This window comes from Polyergus mexicanus, unplaced genomic scaffold (genome assembly GCF_030449975.1).
Source record: "Polyergus mexicanus isolate NDT 795.1 unplaced genomic scaffold, iyPolMexi1.0 SCAF_6, whole genome shotgun sequence".
Taxonomy (NCBI): Eukaryota; Metazoa; Arthropoda; class Insecta; order Hymenoptera; family Formicidae; genus Polyergus; species Polyergus mexicanus.
This window is the reverse complement of record NW_027223326.1, coordinates 8,770,556-8,795,111: the sequence shown is the minus strand read 5'-3', so window position 1 is coordinate 8,795,111 and position 24,556 is coordinate 8,770,556. Positions and strand designations below refer to the sequence as shown.

Here is a 24,556-nt window from a genome sequence, read left to right as displayed (position 1 = left end):
TTTTTAATTATAAATAATTTTGAGTAAAATTGAAGCAGTTTATAAATAAATAATAATGCATAAGTCATATAAAAACCAGGTATATTATTATAAATTTCGTAAAATATTTTTTTTTTTCACAGATTAAAAACGGCTTTCTCAATTAAAAACGTCTCGTTTTTATGGAAATTACAACGTTATAGAGGTCATCCTCATTAAATCCGATGTGACTTAAAAGATCTTAGGATCTTTCTTTTATATACATTTGGCGTATGTAACCTCGAATTTACAAATAAGTTATTTTGATTTGTCTTTGATCGAGAAATAAAGTAGTCTCTGTTACTCGACCCTGAAACGAAACTTGCTGTTACTTACGTTTTGGCCACCTTCCTCTGTGATCAGAATACACTGGTAGAGTAGTGTTAAATAATCTATTCACCGACGACTTTCTTCGAATGTTGCTCGAAACTCGCGACGATCTCTTCTCATCCTGTTCGACCGATCTGTCGGAATTAAAATTGGCATCGTCCGACGAACAATTCTGACAACGCGACAAAGTATTCCAAATTAACATGAGATCCTTCATTTTCAGCACAATTCAGTCTTTCGTATCGTTACGGAATAAGTGATATCACGAGAATAGGCGACTTATCGCCGGCGATTCAGCAGTCGCAACGTGTCGCGGCTGACAATGAAGGCAAATATCCGCTTCTAGCTCGATGACGGCTTACGGAATTAATCGGCTAGCACGTCGCGATTCGTAATGCTATGTAATTCCCGACGAACGACGCCCGTCAATTATATCCGATTTCGACACCCCCGTACTTCCGATTTAAACTTCGGCACAGAGGCCTTTCACTTCCTTCTCGGCGTTTCTGATTGACCGAATATTCATCAGTCCTCGCGGAATGACCTCGCGGATGTCGAAATTCTCCTCCTCCTGATTCCCTTAGTCATTAATAAAACGCCAAAGAACGCGCGACAATTGTCGATAATCGTACGTTTTCGAGATAATATCGCGACTATCTCGATGAAAGAATATTCATCTCCGAAGCTTATCAGCGCGAGAAGCCCGAATCGCACCCCACCAATTCTTTAGAAATCGTCTAAATTCTGCCTATCTTCACCACCTGTTTTATGTCACCTCGCACGATGCGTGCAGCATACACCTCGATGCAAGAGTGGCGGAAGCTTGGATCGGTACGGATTTGAAAAATATGTTGCTCCCACCGTGGTGAACCGCGCACTGTTCGTCATCTATACTTGCGACGGGCGCCGGTGAACACGTGGAAGATCGGCCAATCGGGCTACGAAGTTGCCATCCCACCGCCAAGGAGCTCAACGACAGCTTCCTCGATACCTGTCTATCGTGGTACACGGGGGATTTTCCACCTTCTTCGGCCAGAACGAATCTTCAAGGTTGTTCGTTCAGCAGTTAATAAACGGTTGGGTTTCAGGGCAAAATTCTGACCGCTCGTTACGGGGCGAATGCTTCTCAGAATAAATGACCGCCAGAATCGACCTTACTCTGTATGCTGAACAAGAGTCGAGCGTAATGTAGAAGATATTTGAAATATTCAACTGTATAATGTATTATTTTTATAAACGGAAAATAATATACATAGAAAGCTATATCATTAGTTGAAGAAATGAAGGAACATCAAACTATTACAATAGGTCAATGAGACAATCTGAGGGATCTTGAAAATTCATAGTTCAGAAAGAAAATACGGCGATTGCACGTACAAGTGTTGTTACTTCCTGGCGGATCAAAGATATTACAGAAGTAAATTGAGGCGAGGATTAGCTTATTTGATTTGATAATGTTTGATTTAGACTTTTACGTTTATTCGATTATATTATTTATATATTCCAGTGTTCCATAAAATAATATAACTTCTACTGTTCAACGGCATGTACAATTGCGTACATTTGAATTATTCTGTCATATAATTATACAAATTATGTAGTATTTACATTACTTTTTATAAAATATATTTTGTAAATTATACAAAGTGTCCGTCCATAAACATTCGAGCAAATATCTCACAACTAATTGAAGTTACAAAAAAATTTAATAAGAGAAATTAATAGTTTTTAATCCGCGATAAAGCAAATGTAAAAAATATTTCTTTACTCGTATATTCTTATAGCCCTTCTTGAGATCTTTTCAAAAAACTATAATAAAATATTTTTTCATTAAATATTTTTCGAGTTTTTTATATCTTAATCTGACATATATTTTGATATAAAATATATATTTTATATCAAATATATATATAAAAGTAATAAGAAAAATTAGCACAGTTTTTAGTTTGCAATAAAGCATATGTAAACAATTTTTTTTCACTCAGAACCTTTTCAAGTTATGAAGATTGCCATTGTTTTTTTAAATGGAACCCCCTATTTTTTATTGCATATTCTTATAACCCTTCTTGAGATCTTTTCAAAACACTATAATAAAGTATTTTTGCATTAAGTATTTTTCGAGTTTTTTATATCTTAATCTGACATATTTTGATATAAAATATATATTTTATATATATATTTTATAGAGTATTCATCATGGTATTTTGAAAAGATCTCAAGAAGCGCTATAAGAATATGCAATAAAAAATAGGGGGTTCCATTTAAAAAAACAATGGCAATCTTCATAACTTGAAAAGATTCTGAGTAAAAAAATTTTTTTACATATGCTTTATTGCAAACTAAAAACTATGCTAATTTTTCTTATTAAACTTTTTTGTAACTTCAATCAGTTGTGAAATATTCTCTCGGACATTTATGGACGGACATTGTATCTTTCATATGTAATAGAATAAACGTACAAGTATGTAAAATTGGAAGAGGAAAATTGAATTTTATATCCTTTACTAGTTTTTTTTTGTGTTTACTGAGATTTTATGATATAAATGACAAGGACTAAATAGCCATTAAAAACGGGTTTGTGAAATGTTTTTTATACATTATGTATATAACAGAACGTATATCTGTTCGTCATTATGCGTTTCTGTTCTATATCTGCCGATGTTGCACGCAATATCATTTTTGCCGATGAAGGCAACGTTTCATGATATTAAGGACGGAAGAAAATTTTAGGTGTTTGCGCTGCAATCTCTACAATTTACGATCGCTCATTTTCAATAGCATCCATTATGTAATTTGGATCGATTATTTTTTATGGCGATCACTACGCATCACGGTGCACGTTAAACCTACGTAAGCGCGTATCTCTGTGGGAATAAATAGCTCCGAGAGAAGTCCACTTAAAAAAAAAGGAAAATAAATGTTGTAATAGAAGTGCAATCGATTAAATTGATTATGTTCGTATTGGTTGAAAAAACCTTTAATACCAACGTCGCGTGTTTCGCCGCCGGCTCTAAGTTAAGTCGACCGCAGCATCTACCGTCCTTGCCGTTCAGCTCTTGTTCTCGTAAGTTCATGCGACGTCATTGAACGCATGTTAAATACGATGTGTCATGATTTTTACACGATTTAGCAGTGTTGATCACAACGGAAAACCGGTAACACTTGTCGACGTTGACTCGTTTACATCGGGGGATTCCAGATATCCGGGATGATTCATGCCAAGATTTTCTCTCTTTCTCTCTCTCTCATCATCTACATTATATTGTATTTAGTTTTCAAAGTCGAATTTGCATAACTAATTATCATTTTTACAACTCTTTTTCCATTAAGTAGAATCCTGTTTAGTCATTGTCTGAAAAGCTGATTAATCTATCGAGTATTTTAACGTTTAAGTAATATATATATATATATATATATATATATATATATATATATATATATATATATATTGTATATACTCAAACGTTTAAATACTTGCTACACTTCTTACAATAAATTATTTTTAATGAACAATTTGTTTATTTGATAATTATATATAGAAAACAGAAATTTTAATAATGATTATCTCAATTTCATCCCTGATATTCTCAGTGAATTTTATGCTATTTATAAGAGTAATTATCATCTCAATTTTCTTATAAGATTTAAGATAGATCTATCCTCGCGTAACGTATATGTTTGATCTACGACTTGCAGTGTTTCTTGAATGAATTTCTCACGCTCGTCAGTGCGTGACATTATTCGGCAAGTTTTGTACATCTCACGAAATTTAATTGAACGAGATGTAACGTTTAGATTTCTGATAATTCTCCAGATTGCTACGAATGTAGGCGTCTACAAAAAAGCCGCGAATTTATGTGCAGCGGACTTTACCGTAATCAATGACCTTGCCCAATACCCAGGGTTATGCGAGATTTAAATAAATTATTTCGCGATACACTAAATATTTCTGATTTTCGTAACTACTGACTTTCCGGTACCTTGAACGGATGTATTTCTTTTCATCCTTTTTATGTAAATTGTCACACCTACTGCATTAAGATCGAAGATTATAAGCAATGAAATACAAGACAGAAAAATACAAGTTGTCAGAATATATATATATATATATATTGATAAATGTCAACATTCGGTAACAAGATAATCGAATCATAAAATTAATGTAGTGAATCTTTAATGACGTTGTAGAATTTTATGTGATATATAGGATATCTTAGTATCATCTTCATTACATACTTTAAATGATTAATAAGATTAAATTAAAAAGAAATTAACTGTCGTTTTTCTATATAATGTGCATAAAAAACTTTTATATAAATAATTAAAAATTACAGGATTCGAGTGGATTAATATTCGGAATTTAAACAGATAACGAAATTCTGACATTCTTTAAATAGTAGTATAAGATAATATCTTTCAATTCTTCTATGTATTTCTCTTCGTATTTTGAACGCAATAAAATTATTTTTTAAATTAATTCTCATTTTCTTTCCAGAAATCACACCTATCACTAATCAATATTTACTTTTTTGGCGGATAATTGTTTAACACACGTTGTCACAGCCTATGAGCACTGTCGATTATACAATACACGCACGTAATTTCGACTTTCGATGTTCCGTTAACCTCATGTTAAAACGTTTACGATCAACGAAGCTTCAAGGAAACTATTGTCTCCGAAATTATCATGATAGTAGATTTACCGATTATCCACCCGTTATATTTCCATAGGCATCAATATCGGTTAGCATAATCCTGTTGATTCGGCTCGAAAGCATTCTGGCCGTTTCCATTTTCTTATCGCGGAGAATGGAAAGGAAGCGATTTGCTTAAATAAAATGCAAAGTCGTATCCTGACATTCGAGATGGTGCATTAATCATTCTAAAGATCTTCCAGTAAATGTGCAATATTTAAAATAATGTTCGCGTATTTTGATTAATTTTATTTTTTTTTTTTTGTAGAAAAGAATAAATTTCTCGATACGAAGTATATATCTAACAATTATGCATTGTAATAACATATGATAATTTATCGAAATTATCTACTCCATTATCTTTACCTTTAACAGCTGTTTATAATAATATTCATAATGATATCAGAATAATATAATTAAATTGATTTTATAGATCATATACATATATCGTATATACAATGATGCAATTTAGTTATATATTATATAATTTTAAACTAATTTTTATTAGATTCGTTTTGTATATTTTGCTTTCATTTTTGATTATTGCTATTCAAAATAATTTCTTGATTTGGCATAAATATGACATAAATGTTTAAATGAGTTATCCAAAATTTTGCTGAATTATCATTATTTAAGTTATTAAGAGAGTCAATGCGTAAAAATCAATTTCCGTTATTCTAATTAGCACTCGAGTCACAGTTATAAATTGTTATATCTGAATTAAACGCAAAGTGCAAAGAATAATTATTGTTAATTATTCATTTCGCGCATTAATTTCATGTACTATCGTTGTTAAATTAGGCGTAAGCTTATTACAACATTTTATATTGATAAATTCAAGCATCATGCTATTGCGATTGACGTATTGTCGGCTATCATAAGAATAAAAAGAGAAGAATAAAATCACTTTCGATAGAGAGAAACAAGTATGTAAACTTTGTACCAAATAAAATATTCGTCGTAAAAGCGAAACGTATTTTCTGTTTTATTATTAGGATTTATAGAAAAATCACATCTAGTCTACACATTGCAATCTAATGAATAAAAAAATTAATTCTCTCATATTTCCTAGAACATTTTTGCGAGCAGCTAGTCAATGATAAGAAAGATCAGTTAAAAATTCATTAAATCTTTTGAAATAATACGCAACAGTTACACGTGATTTTATAATTTCTTATTATATCTGTATATATTCTCAATTTATTATTATATAAACCGCAAAGTATATGTTATCTATCCTATATACGTTAATCATACTCATTAAAACTATGACCAATATCTTGGTCGCTATTAGTAATTGTCGGTATCATAAGGGTGGTCATGCACATACAACACACGTTCTTATCGCTCACGTTGACACGCGTTGACATTACAAGATTATGCTATTTCGTTCTTACGTCACATTATGGCATATTAGATTAGTTGATGCGTATTTATTATTCAGGCACTTGCTAAGATCAATTTATACAGAAGAAACAAAGAGATTGCTAAAACAGAATGACAATATATAGTCAAAGAAAAATGATAAATGATGGAAATTAATACTAATTACATTTTTATATAAGTTAAATATTTCTTGCTTACCATTTTTACACACAAGAAATAATTATAATTATATATATTGTATATATCCAATATATCCTGCTTAATAAATATTCTTTTTATACAGGTAGATATTAATATTTAATTTTCATACTAAATAATTTTAATAGCTTTCATTCTCAATATGATATAAATGTATGGATCATACAATGGTTAATTAGTACGTGTTTTTCCTAGATTGTTGGATTCAAGCAATTTATTTACTCCGAATAATTAAAAGAAAATTATAATCGAAAAATCAATAACTAATTCATGAAAAATGTATAAAGCACGTGAGAATTGTATGTTATATGATAATGTAGGATTTAGTGAGGGAAATATAAAAGTAAGAATAGCAGGAAAAATTTATAGAATATTTGTAATATTTAATAAATATGTTATGGCAAAGATGTGTCAAGACAATATATAATTTTATGTCGATATATTCTTTAGTCAAACTTCCCAATCCTGCTATTTTAAATTAAGTTCGACAATACATTCATAAAACATCCGCAAAACCATCCCATGATTTTTAACATCTTGCCTGTAGTATTGCATTGGAATTTTAATATCTCATCTAGTTTATTTAACCAATGCAAAAATCTGACGGACGATTGCGACGTTGACCAAAAAGACGTACGCGCGCATGAATAATTATGACACGCAGGTATGACGCGATTGGACGATAGCTTGCGGAAGTTTTACAACCATTGCGGCATCCTTTTCGGTCTAAATTATACATTGATAGTACTATAATCAATTTAACTTCGTCGCGTGAATAAAAAATTTATTGTTGCTGATAATCTTTTCACGGCACAAACATACTTCTGCTATTTTATTTTATGTCGCATATGATATACCTATATATTCTTGGTTATATAGAAAACAAGAATGATAATTATTCTATAAGATTTAGCGATCTGATGCCTTAGTAAAATATCGCTTTCTCAGTAAAATAACAATTAAATGATATTTATATTTATAATCGATTCAACTGGCAATTATCGTGTATCTTCTTTTAATTTCGAAGCGTTATTATTTTGAAAAATATGTTTTAATTTTAGAAAAATTTATACACACAATATAAATCACACTATAATCGTTTCTGCAACACTCTTATAATAATATAATTGTGTCAATATTAAATTTTATCAGATATAAAAGCATAAGAGGGTGAGAGAGAGAGAGAGAGAGAGAGAGAGAGAGAGAGAGAAAGATGATTTTCGAATTAATAATTGTCACATTTTAATCGTTGGTTATCTGTATATTTGAGAGTCTTCTTTATTATTCTCTGACTTACTCCAATAACTTTTATTTTCATTTGCAATTTAAATGTGGTCATCTGTATAAGCTGATTTCAGCTGATTTAGCATATTAATTGCGACTTTGTTTTGGAAGTTTTGAGATGTGTTTTTATAAATCGTAAAAGTTTTTGTGAGAGATTGTCCCGAATATATCGTTAAATGTGTAAAGAAACTTGTAAGTTTTATATTACAATTTTTTTTTCTGATTCACACATCAAAATCGCGAAGTATATGAAATTTATGTTATAATATGAGACTTACTTTCTCTGTATTAAGTACGCTTTTTTACTTTTTTACAATATAAATATTCCGATAGTTTTGATCGTGTAAAACATCACTGTCTTATATATTTATCTCTTTTTACTTTTAAACACTGCTCGGCCTTTATAAGCGAATTCCTACATACGAATGTTTTTATAGAATTCGTGAATGCATGATATTGCCTTTGATGGGTAAAAAAGAGCAAACGGAGGAAAAGAACGATGTGAATCAATACTTGAGAAGAAAAATAATTAATTATGGAAGATAGCTCCATAATTAAAATTAGCTGTTTTGGCCCTATAACTAATCTCAAGTTGCAAATATTATTTTTAGTGTTATTAATTTAGTGGCGGAGACACTCTTTTTTTGCTTTTGCTGCTTTCTGCGCAGTAGAAGCAATATAAAATTGTGTGTATTTTTTAACAGCATTTGTAATTAGATGAATTATTGATGTATCAGTATATACAATATCAGTATACACAAACCACAGACTTTTATATATATATTATACTTAGCCTGCTAACAGTGACATATGAAATAAGAGCAGCCATTTATAATTGAGCAGATTGGAAGTGTATATAAATACATTGTATATGTAAATCTAAGAATGCAAGTGTATATTAAGCCATATATATGTATATTCTTTTCAATTATAAATGGTTGTCCTGGCTTCATCTGTCACATCGCTGTTAGCAGTTTAGATATAATATATATAAGTCTGTGGCACAAACTCTCATATTGCAATTTATGCAATTATGCAATTTATAATTGTTATACAATATTTAGATTATATTTATTTTTTTGAGATAGAAAATCATTTTTTTTTTTAATCATTTGTTGCTGCGTTGCAATAATGCATGATAAATTGTACAAAGTATTTCTAAATTCGTTGTACCTATATTATGAATTTGATAATAAATTTATTATAAAGAAGTTCAATTTTTCAAGCAGCAATTGCTATATTTTTCCATATCTATTTATTCTATCGTTTTGTTATATTTATCAGAAATATATTTTGTTTGATATGTATATAACACGCGAGTTTAATTTTACTGCGATTAAATTTAATCGCGTATAATGATCGTAAATCAACAAAATATTTTCTATCTTATTTCCGGTCAAGTTTTATTAAGAAAAAGACTTTCTTGGGAATCAAGTAGTTGAGAATCTTTACTAATTTATGCATATCACGCGGTTTGCTTTGAATCATACTCATGGCCTGACATGATTAACGGGGATATTTACAAAACAGTATTCCGAACGATCAATGTTCGTGTTAAAATCGGAAGTGACATGAAGATTATGAGAATCTATTTTTCAGAATATATAATTGGCCTGATCTATGATACGTCATTTCATACAAATATATTCATTGTAATAATTTATAAAGTTCCTATTTTAGTTTGTTTGTTAATATTCTACATCTCTTTCTTTACATAATATTGCAAGGGGAAACGAGCAGAAAACAAATGTACGCGAAGGGATAGATGTGGAATCATCGTTAAATCTCAAATAGCGAAAAATTTATTTAAAAATTTACGCTGTAAATTGATCTCATAATGATAGAACATTCTGTAACTTTAAGCAATCACATAATTCGGACCGTTTAATATAGTATTAAATTTTGGTGTGAGTGCAAAAAAATACATTTGTAACTCTTTTTTATGAGTGTTCATGTGTAATTCGCGTATCATAAAAATTACTTTACATATACTTTATATCATATCCATAACTAATAATTGATATAAAATTGTATATAATGACCGATTAATTTGTTCTTTTCTTATATTTTGTGCAGTTCTCCTTTTTTCTATCTTTGCTTCGTATAATCTAGTATATTTGATTTGAATATTCATTTCTATGCAAACGTCAGAGAAGGTTCTCACAATTACTACGCATTACGTGTGTAATTTTCCATCTGTTGTATAATTTACTTTTTCTGTGAACGAAGGAAGAACTGTCATTTTGTATCAAATAATAATGTGTTGTAATTACACATAATATGTGCACATCATTTAGTTTAAAATTATATAGATTTTTTTTTATTTAGCACGGTAGAGATAATGATTATTAAATGTTCACACACACACACACATTATGAGTTGATCAACGATAAGTTGATACCGGTTGGAAATTAAATCATAATAAGTTCTAGAGAGTTTCATGAAGACAAATTAGTTACTCATAAATGTATGTGATGAGAAATTCACTTTTAAGATTAAATTTTCGAAAGATATTCTCTGTGTTCGTTACTTCACACAATTTTAAGAAAAAAAAAATAATAATAAATTATCCTTAAATTAAGATAATTATTTCGATAAAATACTTTATCCTATATAAAATATTCTAATTATAATAGAATATTTCAAAAAGACTTTTACTTACTACATAAAGTTATTAGCAATACAACTTCAGAATAATGTAAAAGATTATATGCAATGGCAGATATAGCATGTTTTTGCAAAGATACATATGTTTGATTAATAATCGCAAGAAAAAATAACCAAATAATATTCGACGAATGTTGACAAGTATTCTGGTCATCGCAGATAATTCGAATAAGAAATAACAATGATAAATTACATACCAAAATTGATGAAACAAGCGCGGGCACGTCAATAATATTTTTAAATAAATTATACGAATTAATGTGTCATCGTTATAAAACCCGGAAGCAACTCATGGCATCTTACAAATATTAATTCCATAGTGAAATTACTTTTTGATTGTGTCGACAACATGATCGATTGTAGATCCGCCGACTCCGCTATGTGTGACTCCCGCAGTTCTTTCCCCTCACTCCAGATTTTTTCTATGCACCATTGTTTTAATGATTCTGCAATATTCCTTATTTCCAAAGCTATTATACCTAAAAAAAGAGTTTGAATTTATTTTATGTCTTTTTTAGACATCTTTATTTTAGATGTAGAAATAATAAAAATTTAATGTCTATTTAAAGAAACTATTTCGATCTTACATTATTTAAAAATATATATACAATACTTATGCAATTCAAATATATTATTGAATCGTCTTTAATGATTGCATAAATTTAAATATATGTATATATATATATATATTTATTTATTTATTTATTTATTTATTTATTTATAATAAAATTGAATCTTTTTTTATAAATTGGCGTTACTTACGGATTACTATCCTAATATAATTCAACATTTTCTAACAGTCGCGCGAATACACTATGTTATACACGATCGAATCGCGAATGTCGAATATTGGGAATTCGAAGTCGAATTCCCAATATTCGAATCGGCAAAGTGGATGTAACAGAGTGCAGATTCTCGACTTCTCCGTCGATGTCTGTTTGCTCACTGAATGCAGCTGTTGCCCCTTGATCGTTTTTCATAGCTGCTCTACGAAATCTCGGGGTGATAACAACTCTCAGACAATCTCTGCTGTTAGACAAGGACCAAAATGTGAAACGCTACGTTTTTTTCATATTCTTTATCCAATTTAATAAACCAAGTTTAAGATTTCTCAGCGGTACTCAAATATATATATATATATATATATAGAGAGAGAGAGAGAGAGAGAGAGAGAGAGAGAGAGAGAGATTATCTATTATTTGTTTATATATAATATTTATCATTATCTATTATTTTTTATTATTTATTTATTGTACATAAATGTAAAAGATGGTAGATTAACATTTAAAAACTTCCATATTTAAAAAAATGTTCATATCAACAGAATCTAAAAAATACCTTTTAATCTTTGCAACATATAATTTTTTATAGATTTAAGAATTATTATAACAAAATTTTTATTTTTATATAATTAATATACTACCAATTATTAAAAAAAATAAAAATAAATAAAGTTTTATTTGAAATTAAATTGTTAAAATATTAATACCACACATATTATATTTTTTTATATTATTAACCGTTTTTCATTGCCGCAATGTTATTAATATTACTAATGGCATAAGCGAGATTTAATATCAAAGACGGAAATGACGTGGTTTTATATCAAGCTACATGATCTTCGAAGTCATGTTATACGCAATATATAATTACAAATTAACTGATATTGATGCAATTTGTCATTGGCGATCTTCATATATATAACATACGTTCAAAGTATGCAGAGCTCAAAAAAAATTCAAATAAAGTTGTTTTACTCTTTTAAATGATATCAGTATATTATTGATTAATAATAGTTTTAGTTATAAGTATAGCATTGCAAATAGTAATATCTCATTTACAATTACAGAAAAATCAGTTAATTTCTCAATAAAATCTTACTGCCATAACCAATGAAAAAACGGAGGAACAAAGTGAGTGTTTTCATTGAAGATCAATAAAATATTCATTGCTCTTTAGTGAAATTTTGTCACTGCTTTAATCCGACATTAGTATCGATTTAATTCATGAGAGTACGATTATACTTCTGATAACATCGCGCGTTGACCTCTCTATCGCATGAAACCACGTATCTATTAAATATTACAGTTTTAGATCAAGCTTAAAAACGTCTCTCGTCATACGTGACCTGTATCATGTAGAAAGCATCAATGTAATCGCTATGTTTCTCAATTGAATAAGATATTATTAAACGTTAGATTGTAAGATGAAAAAAAAAATCAAATCATAAAAAAGCTTTAAAGGAATGGTAGTATTATTCTAAATCTCTATAGATAGATTCTTCCTTAATCGTTTTTTATAATTTAAATTAACTCGAGAGTTCTCAATAAATAAGACAAATATGACAAAAAATAAGACAAATATGAAATTTGTCAACATCCATGTTATTCATCTTATCGTATATTATAAATGCGTATTGTAACGATTTATAACAAATTTTACATTTATTTGTATTTGTGTAAAATATTGATCAGTTTCTTTATTTTTCAACTACTTCTGGACCACTCTATTTAATTATCAATAGCTCACATATATTGGTTTTACTAATTTTTATGTACAAATAATATTCTTTCTTAATCATTTCTTCCTTTATTTAATCAGCGTCACTTCTGAAAAAATTTATTGTGGATTAATTTATTGTAAAAGATGCTTGATGAAATATTTATTATAAAGTCTATATATAATTACTTTTTATCACGTATAACCTTGACTTTTTAAAACCTGTTTGTTTTGCATATGTGAGAATATGTTCTTTCTTGGGCCCAATATAGACTGATTGCGAGAATATCTCTTGTGTTTAATATTTCAAATATGATAATGTTGAAAATTGCAAGATAATGAAATAATTATTGTTAATTAATTATTTTCTTCACAAATTCGCCAATTAATTTTACGAGGAAATTACCGTATCCATTTCTTTCTTTGCGTGACTTTTGTAGGAATCATGACGATTTATTTGTCTTTATGTTTTATCTCTCTCTTTCTTTTGCATTTTATATGAAGTTATTATAAAACAAGAATTATTTTAAAAAATAGCGCATAATTGTATTAATTAGTCATAAAATTATCATTGTATATGTTTTTAATAAGCACTTTTTTCGCGACTTTATTAACTAGTGAATAATGCTAAATAGATATATTAAATCATTCTAAAAATGTTTTTATATCTATATATGAATAATATTTTATAATATTTTTCAAACTTCTACTTTTAATAAAAAGAAGTAATGTTGTATATATAAAAGAATTTCTCCGAATAAAGTCCAAAAAAGTTTAAAGAGATTAGGTATAGACAAGCTTACGTTTGCTAATGTCAATTTTAGACTTGTTGTCCTGAAAGGCATGACGTTGACGTTGATTAATAATCCATTCTCTCTCGGATAACGAAGGTTGAATTCTCTTTAATAGTATTTCGGCTAACGAAGCCTTTCTCGACAATTGTATTGTTGAACGTTGAATCCCTTCGCTTTTTGGCTTCTTTGAAACGTGAGAATCATTTTTCAAAAAACTATTATTCGTTTGATCGCTATATTCGCTATTTCCATCGCTAGCATCATCCATATTATTCTGATGTCTTTGAAATTCCTTGCATTTTTTTTTCTTTTCTTCTTCCATAATTCATATGATAAATATTTCGGATTACAGATCACACATTTCTGAATTTATGTATCAAATATCGTAATTAAATTTTGCTCCATAATACAGAAATTCAGTTTAAGTTTCATAATGTATTAATTAATTTGTTGACAAATAATCTTTCTAATGAATTGTATATATGCATGTATAGCATATTAATAAACAAGGTAAACTGATGATATAAATTGACAATTTTTATACATTTTTTTTATAAACTTTATTCACTTTTTGCTATTAAATTTGATTTTAATGTATGCTATCCTGTTATCTTTTTATCTATAATATTGTCTACAAATAAATATGTTATCGTACACATATTGAATGACAAATATGTCCTTTTCAAATGTTAGCCAAATATTATTCAATGTACATATGTATTTTTTTATTATATATTCTGATTGCAAACAGTCATATATTTCTATATCGAGTTGTTTTATTGATAAATTCGCTTGCATTAATTCAGCAAATAATGTTTCAAAATTTTATAAATTTTATTGTGCATTTCGTCAGTTTTGTACATGTATGTATAAAAACTTTATCAGTAATGTAAACACGGTAAGATGTTGATTATGACCAATTTAACATATTCGTTTTTATGTTATTTGTGACTTTACCGTGTTAGGTTATCTCCTAATACGATTATTTGGAACTTTCCTTGTTAAATAAAAGTGTTATTAAACAATAGCATTAAAAATGTCCAAATAATAATATTTTCCTTAAAGATTTATTATTGAAAAATATATAACATAAAAAATGGATCCGAGTCGCGAGGAAAAAGTAGCTCTCGATCTAGAAAGTAGAAAGACACAATTATTCAGGAAAAAGATGAGAAAGCTTGCCGAATGCGATAAGGTAGTTTCGGCCGAAACTGTCAATGCTATTGGAGAAATCACGAAAGATATTGAAATGATCGAGGAAAACGTGCCGAGCAGCGACGAGTTTGATGAGGAATTGGAGGAAGAATATCGTAACCTGAACGATATTTTCGATTTACCGCATGACACTTACTCCCTTACCGAAATTAAGCCGGAGTTACCTCTTTGCGTCAAGTATGGCATTCGTTCTGGCGTAACTCATCTAAATATGCCGCAATTCTCGCCGTTATCCAGAGGTTATCAGGTAATCATGTTTATCGTGGGAGTCTCGATAATGAAGACTTTATTTCAAGAATATCTTTTTTAACGTTTTTCTATATTAAAACAGTAGCTCCCAAATTGTGTTTTATTTGCAGAATTCTTTTATACTAATTCTCTATATGCGCCTTTAAGCATGAATTAATTAATTAAATATATTAATCAAATTAATAAATTAATTACATATACCGTATATAATTATAATATTTTTTTTTAGTATATTATTAAACATTGCCTTTTGTAGCTTCTCATTTCGCAGCTCTAATAACAGGGTGGCGCTATAGCGATTGCAGCTTTTGCCACGACCGCGATTCACAAATCACACTATTGGAACGAGGCGGTGATCGACCAGATCGTCGAAGACGGCGACACTTTTTACTGCGAGTCCTACAAGAATGTGAACACCGGCGATCGTCGGACAATGACCATCCTCGACCTGAAGAGGAATCTTCTCATTCAGAAAAAGTTCAATATAAGAATCATAATCGAGGATCCGGCCTACGCCGGGAAATTTCGTTCGCGCGATCCGACAGAGCTTCATTTGGCGAAGGCGTTGGAGTTGTTTTTCAAGAGACACGATGCTGGGATTCTGACGTCAACGGTACTCAATATAGCTATATGGCGAGACTCGAAGTATTACAATGTATTTGACGGTCAAGCACGACGAGATACTGGTGAACCGGTTGCCAATGAAGTCAACGGTTCGGCCAAATTGTTTCTTGTGAAGGATCTGATGGGAGTGCTATTCATTATTCTCGAAAAGAGCAACGTGCGAAATGAATCTTTCGTGATCTACGCCGTAACTGTTGTCGCAATCGAATCGATCTCTCCGGATGATCCCGCGGAAGTGGAGAAGACGTACGGAAAATTGCAGAGGAGACCGAGCGGTTACAAAATTCGCCAGAAACATCGAGCTGTGGTGCAAGGATCTTATCATCTCACGCATCCAGCCATACCAAGAGCTCTGCGAAATAAAGGACACCTGATTATAGCCGTGGCGGCGCTAATATACTCGCGGCTAATTAACTCAAACAAATGGACGACCGCTTTGCTCAATTTGATTATCAATCAATCCAATATCTATCTAGTTGATCTAGTCAGGATCCTTGAGAAAAAGCTCGACGACGATTTTGAGCTCCGGTTAGAGGATCTGATGAGCGACGTTATTCTCGGAGTATACTCCGCTAAGCTAAAGGTAGACGCGAATGTGATACCGGATCATGCGCAAAAAGACAAAATTGCTATTGACAGCGGTATACGCGAGTTCTTCGAGACACGGGAGATTGGGATACTCGAAATCAAGAAGATCTTCTACGCGATCTGGAAAGAGGGCGATGCGTATTATTTTCTCGATCCTTTCGAGTGCGACGACGAAGGCTTCAGGATCTATCGCGATGACAGAGAATATACATTCAGTGGCGCTGCTTGCGTTACTATGAATAGTACCGTAAACGAGGTAGTGGAGACAGTACTGGAGAATACCGGTAATAAGGACAAAGATCCTTTCTTGATACATGGGGTAACGGTGCTGTACGTAAAGACTGGGGTAGCGCCGGATAGACCATTCGAGAAAGTAATTTATCGAGAGAGAGGTACGAACCGTAGACCGCGGGCCCCGTCACCACCGGCACCTACGGATACGATAGAAAAAGTAATCGACACAACGCCCCGCGTACGACCGGAATCATCTAAATCCATAGAAATGTCTAATCAATTTCCGGAAAATATGCAACACGTGGATCGATATACAATTGCGGACGACGAGCCAATAACTTTCGTACTCGCGCAAGAGGCAAAAAAGGAAGTAGATGAAGAAGAAGAAGAGAATGTAGAAGAGGAAGAAGAAGAGGAGAAAGAAGAGATTCTGGAAGGAGCAGAAGAAGAAGAGGACAAAGAGATAAAGAAAGAAGACGTCGAAGAAGTAGAAACAACCGAGGAAATACGAAAAGAACTTTCGCTCAAATTTATTACGGGATATAAAATGATAAATGTTCATCGTCTGCTACTTTGCGGTACCAAAAATTGTCTGAGCGAAAGCTTCCGTCCGCAATCACGTGGCAGGCAAGGATTAATAGCCGCTTTAACTGCTTTGGCGTACAGAAGATTGAAAGATCCGACTCGCTGGCGAAATATAGACGTGGATCAAATCATTGACGTCAGTAACAAAGCTTACGAACAAATCATAACGTGGATCGAACAAGGCCGACCGGAGATAAAAGAAACTACAGAAGTAAAAGAGGAAGAAGAAGAGGAGGTCGAAGAAGAGGAAGAAGAAGAGGAAGAAGAAGAAGAGGAAGAGGAAGAGGAAGAGGAAGAGGAAGAGGAAGAAGTCATTCGGAAAGTAGCACGTGCTCCAAGTCATTTGGATATCTCTTTCTTACCGCCTAGATTAAAACTAGCTGAGTATGACGCTATTTTCAAGACGAAGACAAACGTTATCGACGGCGACGCGAATCCGTTGGCAAATCTCGCAGAGGCATTCGAGCGTTATTTCGAACGATATCCTGAAGCAGTGTTAGAAAACAAGAGATTGATGTATGCTGTTTGGAAAGAAGATGGAAAATTTTTTCTATTTAATCCTTACGGCAGCGATTCGGAGGGATGGCGTCTTCGAGATCATCCAGCCTCCTTCGTTATAATGGACAGTCTCAACGAGCTGATCGATCTTCTTCACGGTGTTTTGGAATACAATGATCCATTATTCTCGCTTCATTTCGTAGCTCTGAATGCGATACAACCAGGAAAATATACATCACCCGTGGAAATCATGATCCCGGACGAACAGACGATCGACAAGTTTCGTACAAAGTTTCTACCAATTACAGATGAAGATCTATTAAAGCTTGAGGAAATCAAACCAGATATCACTGTCGTAGAAGCGTTAGAAAAACCTGAAGATGAAGAAGAAGAAGAGGAAGAAGAGGAGATAGAAGAAGAGGAAGAAGAGGAGGAAGAAGAAGAGGAAGAAGAGGAAGAAGAAGAGGAAGAAGAGGAAGAAGAGGAAGAGGGAGAACTAGAAGTGCTGGAGAAACCTCTTATAGATCCCTTGCTGGAAGTCGAAGAATTCGCGCAGCCTGATGCACCTTATCGTCTAAATCTGGCGCTCCTGACCTCCATAGTAAAAATCCAAGAACCGATCGAAGAAGAGCTCAACGGCCTGCACGAAGAAGTAATAATGGAGAAAATAAAGTACGATCATCCGCCGCCGTACGTAATGCCGCCGCGAAAGACGCTTTGCGTTTTGCTGGAAGCGAAACGGGCGAACAGATCGATTCCCTCTCTTGTATCGAGATTCTCGATCGATTCGAGACTCGAGGTCAAGAAAAAGGATGATTTTCCCACCGATTACGTGGCACCTGCATCAGCTGCGATCGTATCGCTGCCTCAAGACACGAAATCCTCTAAAATGATCAAGTTATCTTTCGGGAAGTATTTATATTCAAGATTACCGCCGATTCGTATAATGCCTCTTAGAGCAATTGACGAGAGTTACATCCAGAACGAGGACGTCGATAATGCATTTGATGAAAAATATCTTGAACGAGAGAAGTTGGAGGAGGAAAAAGAAGACATGGCGTTAGCAAAATTAAGAACAGTATCTTGCCCTGCGAAATCGGAACTGATACCGCTCGGACCGATAATTAAAACCCCAATTTTAATAATAAAGCAACTGACATGTCCCGATGAGCAACATCGGAAGAGTGCATCGAAGACTGAAAAAGAAAAGTTTATCAAAAGAAATCTGTGCAATGCGGAAAAGCTTATATTCAAATTGATATTTCCTAATTTTAATCCTGATTTACAGGTGAGTATATTCTATGATCTATTAGATTTTCTATGATCTCTATTTTATACCTTCTCTAATATATTTTTTATATATTTTTTATAATGTTTCTATTATCTGACTACTATCCAATAAAATCGAAATAAAAAGGATTGAAATTGATTTAATGAATAAATATATTGAAACTAAAACCAACATATTGAGATGATTGCATATGATACTACAAAAAAGAAATTTAGACTGTTTAAAACGTAATATTTTAAATTAGTTTAAATAATTAATAAAATAATTTAAATATCAAATATTAGATTGGTATCAATCTATAGTTTCAACATATATTTTTGGGTGTATGCATGTTTTTTATATAATTATGAAAAGGATTGCTAAACTATTCAATATTCTTTAATTTATGGAAATTATTATTTATCATATATAAATAATTTTCTATATAAAAGTTCATTTTAATAAAAATTTCTTTACATTTAGTCACCAGAAGAGAAAGATGATGATAGAAAGATGGACATAAAAAAGACGATAATTCGCGAGAAAGTAGATCAATCATTGCCTGAAGTTGTTGGCTTCAAAGTAATTTTATTATACATATATTATTATATAATACGGGAAGATATTAGAAATATATATATTCTTTTACATATATATATATATTTTATTATTTCTAATAATAAATTTTGTGAGGTAAATCGTGTGTCGAATAATTTCTTTACATATATATACACACATATGGTATATATAATTAGAAACTAGATAAATAAATTATTTAGCACGCAATTTACCTTACAAATTTTATTTCAAGTTTATGGAAGATGAAAATGTGGAAGTAATACAAGGCAAATCGGGTTTAATGGATCGCGCGCGAGTTGAATCTTCTCACTACAAGCCATGTTACATCGCGGCTTTATTGTGCATTTTGGCGAAAATTGTGCTAGACACGGATCGCTTTTGTGGAAGCACTCTGGATGAATTGATTCTCCTTACCGGCAAAATCGATCAAGGGGTGGGCAGATTACGATATAAGGAATTCAGGACATTTTATAACGTGAACATTTTCGATACGAATTTTAATGTGATTTTGAAAGAAATCATTCGCGCCGATCCCGAGAATTCAAAATCCAAGGATCTTGATACAAGCGTAGAAAAATTCTTAGAAAAGGATCGAACCGGCATACTAGTATTAATAAATTGTGCCTACGCATTTTGGACGGCGAATGGTAAATATTATCTCTTCGATCCTTATCCTTGCGACGAGAAGGGACGCGCTAGTGATGAAGGTTCCTGCTGCCTTTTAAAATTCCACGATTTAAAGTCCATGCTCGATAGAATTAAAGAAAATACCGGCGAGACTGTGAGAAAACCTTTCCGTCTCTATACCGTATCTATCGCTCATATGGAGAAGAAAAAACACAAACGGAAACGAAAAAAAGGCATCGAACGTCGTGCGAAACTAATCGTTCAAGAGTCGGTCGGAAGCGAGGAAAAACGAGATGTGGCGACGCCACCAACCGCGTCGGAGACATCTCTGATCGAGTTAGCAGAGTGGGTCACTTCGGATCCGGAATTGGATCCAGATCGTGACGTCATAATTCCCGGTTTCGCACCAATGCGATATCACGAAGCTTCGATGCTTGAAGCAATCGTTCTGCAGGATGACATTACGACGTCTACTCTGATGCCGTTCAAAGAGGAGCTATCGAAAAAACGAGACGACGGTCGCGAGGAAACGACGATAGAACGAGCGGAACCATCCGAAAGGATATTTCGAAACTACACGTCCCTTACAATTCCCATCGATCTCTGCGTCATGGCGTGGTCATTGATCCACGATCCCGTGTCCTGGTCGGAGCGTACCGTCGACGGTCTGCTCGAGGCCAGCGTAGATTACGCCCTTGATAGCGTGTTAGCGAGCGAAGATACTTCCGTGAGCGACATGACTGATGGCTTGTTGCCGGAATTTGAGATAGCAAATTATGCGTTTCGCGTGGTATTCGCGCCGCTGCACTACGGGAAGCTGTACGCTACGGAAGGATGGAACCTGGCAATGACTATGGAGAAGATATTTGAAACGAGAATCTACACCGGAGCAATAGTCGTCTGTCGCCACGCTCATGTGGGCATTGAAAAATGCGGCAGAAATTATTTTGCCTGGTGGGCGGTCACGGGGACGAAATGTTTGAGGATGATCACGTCCAGCAGTATGAGCGAGTTTCTCAAATTAATTGTCAAGATCATCGATGCGCCGAGGGAGACGGCATTCGCCGTGAGAGCGATCACGATATCCTACGCGCGTAAAACGGCACCAGATTGCAGCGACATCCGTGGTCTTCACGAGCCGATGGCACCAACAGCATCCTTGGCGAAAATTCATCGCAAGAACTCGCCGGAATCTCGCGATTTTGAAACGATCTTCAGACCAATCGGCCCGGCTCCGAAACCAATCTTCGTACTTGGAACAGTGGCTCTGCGTGATCGAAATAGCTTGTTAGAGCCACGAACAAAACGTTGCTACTTCGTCGCGTTGTTGGCCGTCACGATTAAGCGGGACATCGTTCAATCTCCGCTTCCGGGCATGATCGACAAGATTCTCGAAGTGGCGGAGAGTTTATACAGAGGATTCGCTGAGCCGAAATTTCACTCGGAGCATATATTGCGGAATGTTCCGCTAATGAACAGGCTGTTTGACTTTCGAGACTGTGCATCGCCATTGGTCACGTTGACGACGAACTCTCAAACCGGCAGAAACGATTTTTTCATTCAAGTGAGCGTTAAAGATACGAGAGAGAGAGAAAAGAATCATTCTTTCAGTTTTTCCTCATCTCTATTGTTTGTAGCATGATTGGAAATTTTATTTCTTTTCTTTTTATATTTAATTATGTATATGTTTTTTTATCATTTTTACTCTTTAGGAAGGTTCTCAAATATTTTTCTATCTTTATTTTATCTTCTAAATTTTTTCCTGTTTTCCTTTAATATTATATTATATATATATATATATATATATATATGAATTATCTCATATCTTTTTTTATATATACTCTTTTATTATAATATTGTTATCTCTATTTATTTAGTTAATTATAGTATTTTATTCTATATTTAGCATCTCTTTTCAGTCTCATATAATGATGTTTTAGCACTTTTAATATACCATTCTAATATTTTTAAGATTTCTTTTATATATATCACTTTAGGTGAAAAGACATTTGAAACGTCACTTCAAAATGCACACAAGCGGCATATTGCACTTCACTAACTGCTGCTACGGCTTTTGGTATTCGAGATCGACCAATTGCTATTACTATCTCGATCCGTATCAATGCGATATGGGAGGCAAAAGAACTTTCGCCAACGGCAACGCCTGTCTATGCATCTTCTCCTCCGTGTGTCAAATGACGAAGCATATGTGTCTCAATCAATACGAAGGTACGACCGGATTCTATCTTCACAGAATTCATGTGAGCTCCATCGACACGTTGCCGTACGAAAAGTTCCAGGAAGACCCGATGTGGATCTATCTCGACTATCACTGGAATTTCACGCATTCAATTATGCGAGCGCGTAGGAAAGCAAAAGACGGCGAAGGGTCCGGTCCATCGGAGTTTAATCGGCGATTTTGGAACAATTACGCGGTCGAGATTACCGATCTGATTTATTCTATTTGGGGCACAATCGGCGCGTATGATTGCCGTTTTGGTGAACGAGCTGGAAAAAATCGCGTCGCCATATGTGTAGTCATTTTGGCCATGCAACATCTTTGTCATCCCTCTAGATGGGGTCCCGCCATCCTGGATTCAGCCGTGATTTGCGGCGATTCATATTATACAGAAAGCCAGAAAAGCGCGGCGCAAAGGTGCTCCGACTCTGTAAACAGGTTCGGTCTGCGAACTACCCTCAGGGTATTCCCACACTTGTGGACCGTGGATTTCGGCACGAGCGTATGTGGAATTCTATATGGCGATCGAAACAGATTAACATTAACGGGAGCGTTGAAATTAGCCTTGGAGGAGACACGCAATGTCATCATTGAATGCAACGAGATCACCCTGGCCGTGTTAGCTGCCAAGGACGCTTATTACATCGCCGATCCTTGCTGGATTGGTCCGCCATTATTCGCGAGAGATCGTAATGCGATCTACGTTTTACGCTGCAAAAACGTGAATGTACTAATATATGCAATCACAAAAATATTCAATACCAATCAGCGACTCAGCGTTCGTATTACGCCGTTGAGGCTCGCGTTCGATCGAGAAAACCTTGACGCAGATTCCGGACTCTACACCGCTAGAAGGAAGATCTTGCCGAGATCGCTACGAAAGGATCCAGGAAAAATCGAAGATCCCGGTACGCCTATTCCCGGAGCGGTTACAGTACCAGATGTAGATTCTTACCTGCGATATCGACGGCATTTCGCCGATAGTATAATTGGAGATTCCCGACCGGAGGATACCCAGCTGCGAAATCATATGGAGCTTGCATTGAATCCTGAAAATGTGAACAATACGTTCGTGAGCACGAAATGGCGTTTGAATCTCGGTCAAATGCACCCTCCGAAACGATCCAAGCCACCTGTGGATCCTATCAAGATAAAACGTGACTCGGCGGATTGCGTCGATTCCGCGACTGAACTATTCCAGCCGCATCGTTCCCAAATTTCTGTCACGGATTTAATTACTGCATGCGATAATTATCCGAGACCGATGGATTTCGCCAGCAATGCTCCTCCACCTGGAATAGAATCACTCGAATGCAACTTGAACGAGCGTGATTTCATCCATAAACAAAGCCGCATGGATTTCAACGAAAACGTTGCAGAAATGTCTCGGGACATTTACAAGAGTTATCGCCATCGTCTATCGAAAAATAAGAGATCTGCTCAATTGAAAGATAAAGCTGAGAATATTCTAGAAACATATAGTGAAATAATCGATAATGAAGCGACAATCGATACGGAAATTTACTGAATGAATAGGAGTAATGGTTGGAAATTTACAGAGACGTGATCCTTCTGGCGATCGATTATGAGCGAGGTAGATATCAAATATTTTTCTTAGAAATTCTGACATAATCATAGAGAGCAAAATGAGTGTGATTATGATATAATATTGCATAAATCTGTTGATGTATTTAAAAATCTATTAACATTCCTATCTTACTTTGTAAAAAACGCTTTAATTCCAAGAAATTATTAATAATCTTATAAAAAAAAAAAAAAAATCAAGAACATTTTCAATAATTACAAAATTATTAGCTTCTCATTAGATACGTATTCCATTTTACATCAACATATTGATATACGTCATTTGTAATTGTAATTATATAACGTGTATATTACGTAATATGTTTGTGTATAATTAACAAATGATTCGTATATCGATGTTATTAAACAATTCTCGAGGATGTATATATATTA

The 24,556-nt window shown here is 33.3% G+C and overlaps 2 protein-coding genes across 4 annotated transcripts in view; one reads left to right on the top strand and one right to left on the bottom strand.

The window, feature by feature from the left end:
- LOC138934428 (scavenger receptor class B member 1) overlaps window positions 1-11,495 on the bottom strand; it is a 34,646-nt gene extending 23,151 nt beyond the window's left edge. For 2 of the 3 annotated variants that reach the window (XM_070298151.1, XM_070298150.1), the window contains exon 1: window positions 355-1,251. In XM_070298151.1, the coding sequence (XP_070154252.1) occupies window positions 355-565 (211 nt within the window). In that variant the 5' untranslated portion in view covers window positions 566-1,251. Of the gene's footprint in view, window positions 1-354; window positions 1,252-10,907; window positions 11,058-11,340 lie in introns of those variants that run through there. The other variant, XM_070298152.1, reaches the window with a different exon arrangement.
- A 3,472-nt stretch (window positions 11,496-14,967) lies between these two features.
- LOC138934341 (uncharacterized) lies at window positions 14,968-24,107 on the top strand. Its single transcript, XM_070297965.1, has 6 exons — window positions 14,968-15,333; window positions 15,619-17,124; window positions 17,251-19,152; window positions 19,618-19,716; window positions 19,946-21,904; window positions 22,338-24,107. Exons 1-6 carry the CDS (start codon window positions 14,968-14,970, stop codon window positions 24,105-24,107), a joined length of 7,602 nt encoding a protein of 2,533 aa, XP_070154066.1.
- Window positions 24,108-24,556: the final 449 nt, after the last annotated feature.

Bases quoted from the DNA above. Each gene is read 5' to 3' on its own strand.
- LOC138934341 (XM_070297965.1), top strand. From the start codon at position 14,968: ATGGATCCGAGTCGCGAGGAAAAAGTAGCTCTCGATCTAGAAAGTAGA. The intron at 17,125-17,250 runs GTACTCGCGCAA...AAAGAGATAAAG, and splicing joins ACGACGAGCCAATAACTTTC to AAAGAAGACGTCGAAGAAGT. The intron at 19,153-19,617 runs GTGAGTATATTC...CTTTACATTTAG, and splicing joins ATTTTAATCCTGATTTACAG to TCACCAGAAGAGAAAGATGA.